At 71.0% G+C, this 1,011-nt stretch overlaps 1 protein-coding gene across 1 annotated transcript in view; it reads right to left on the reverse strand.

Moving 5' to 3' along the window:
* The window catches only part of MNEG_0406 (hypothetical protein), a gene marked incomplete at both ends in the record, with an annotated part of 1,906 nt that extends 987 nt beyond the window's left edge, over positions 1–919 (reverse strand). Inside the window, 2 exons of the mRNA XM_014051109.1 lie at positions 128–823; positions 902–919. Coding sequence (XP_013906563.1) covers positions 128–823; positions 902–919 — 714 coding nt within the window. The remainder of the gene's footprint in view (positions 1–127; positions 824–901) is intronic.
* Positions 920–1,011: the final 92 nt, after the last annotated feature.

Genomic DNA, 1,011 nt, shown 5'->3' on the forward strand with positions numbered 1-1,011 from the left:
CGAGCGCCTCCCCGCCCCCCTGCCCCCGCCCCTCCGCCGCCGCGCGCAGCGCTGCGGCCACGACGGGGGGCGCCGGGCCGTCGGCCTCCGCGTCAGCGGGCAGCTCCTTCACCATGAAGCTGCGTACCTTGGCCCCCACCCACTTGCGCCACCCCGGGTCCCGCCCCACTGGCCGCCACCCCGCCGAGCTGTACAGCCGCACCGCCGGCTCGTTGTCCGTGAAGACGTGCAGCGCGATGTGCCGCTGGCCCCACAGCGCCGCTTGCCACTGCGCCGCGCGCAGCATCGCCCGCGCGGCGCCGGCGCGGCGCGCGGGCGGCGCGACCGCCATGCTGCTGAGGTACACGCACGCGGCGCCCGCCCCGTCGCCTTCCGCCGCCCATCGCCCGGCGTCGCCCCCCAGGACCCCTGCTTGCCGCAGCTCCCGGACGTTCTCGCCAGTTTCCTGCAGCCCCAGCTCCACGATACCCAATACCACCGACGCGCCGCCGGCGCCGGCGCCACTGTCCTTGTTCACGTCCCTATCGCCCTCGACTTGCCGCTGCACCCACCCTTCCCGTCGTATTTCGCTGCTGACGCTACCGTCACCAACGCCGTCGCCGCTGCCGCTTATCCTGCTGCTACCGCTGCTGCTGCTGCTCTCGCTGCTGCTCTCGCTGCTGCTGCTGGCGCCGCTGGCGTCCTCCACCACCAGCATCGCGTACGTCTCAGGGTCGACGCACTTTGCCTTGGACTTGAGCCCGTCCACAACCTCGGCCTTGAAAACAGTGAAGGCCAGAGAGTCGAGGGGCGCCCATGGCAGCCGGTCATGGAAGCAGCGAGCCTGTGGGGGGCGCGCGGTGGGTTGCAAGCGGGCGTCGACCAGGGCTTCGAATTCAATGTTGCATTCATGTTGATTCACGCACAGGTTTTGCTGCATGGGAGCGCGACTGAGAAAGCCCATGCAAGCCGGCGAGGGTGGGGTGGAAGCAACGGGGGTGGATGCGGGGGGGGGGGGGAGAAACAGGCTTC

This window comes from Monoraphidium neglectum (assembly GCF_000611645.1).
Source record: "Monoraphidium neglectum strain SAG 48.87 unplaced genomic scaffold scaffold00032, whole genome shotgun sequence".
Lineage (NCBI taxonomy): Eukaryota > Viridiplantae > Chlorophyta > Chlorophyceae > Sphaeropleales > Selenastraceae > Monoraphidium > Monoraphidium neglectum.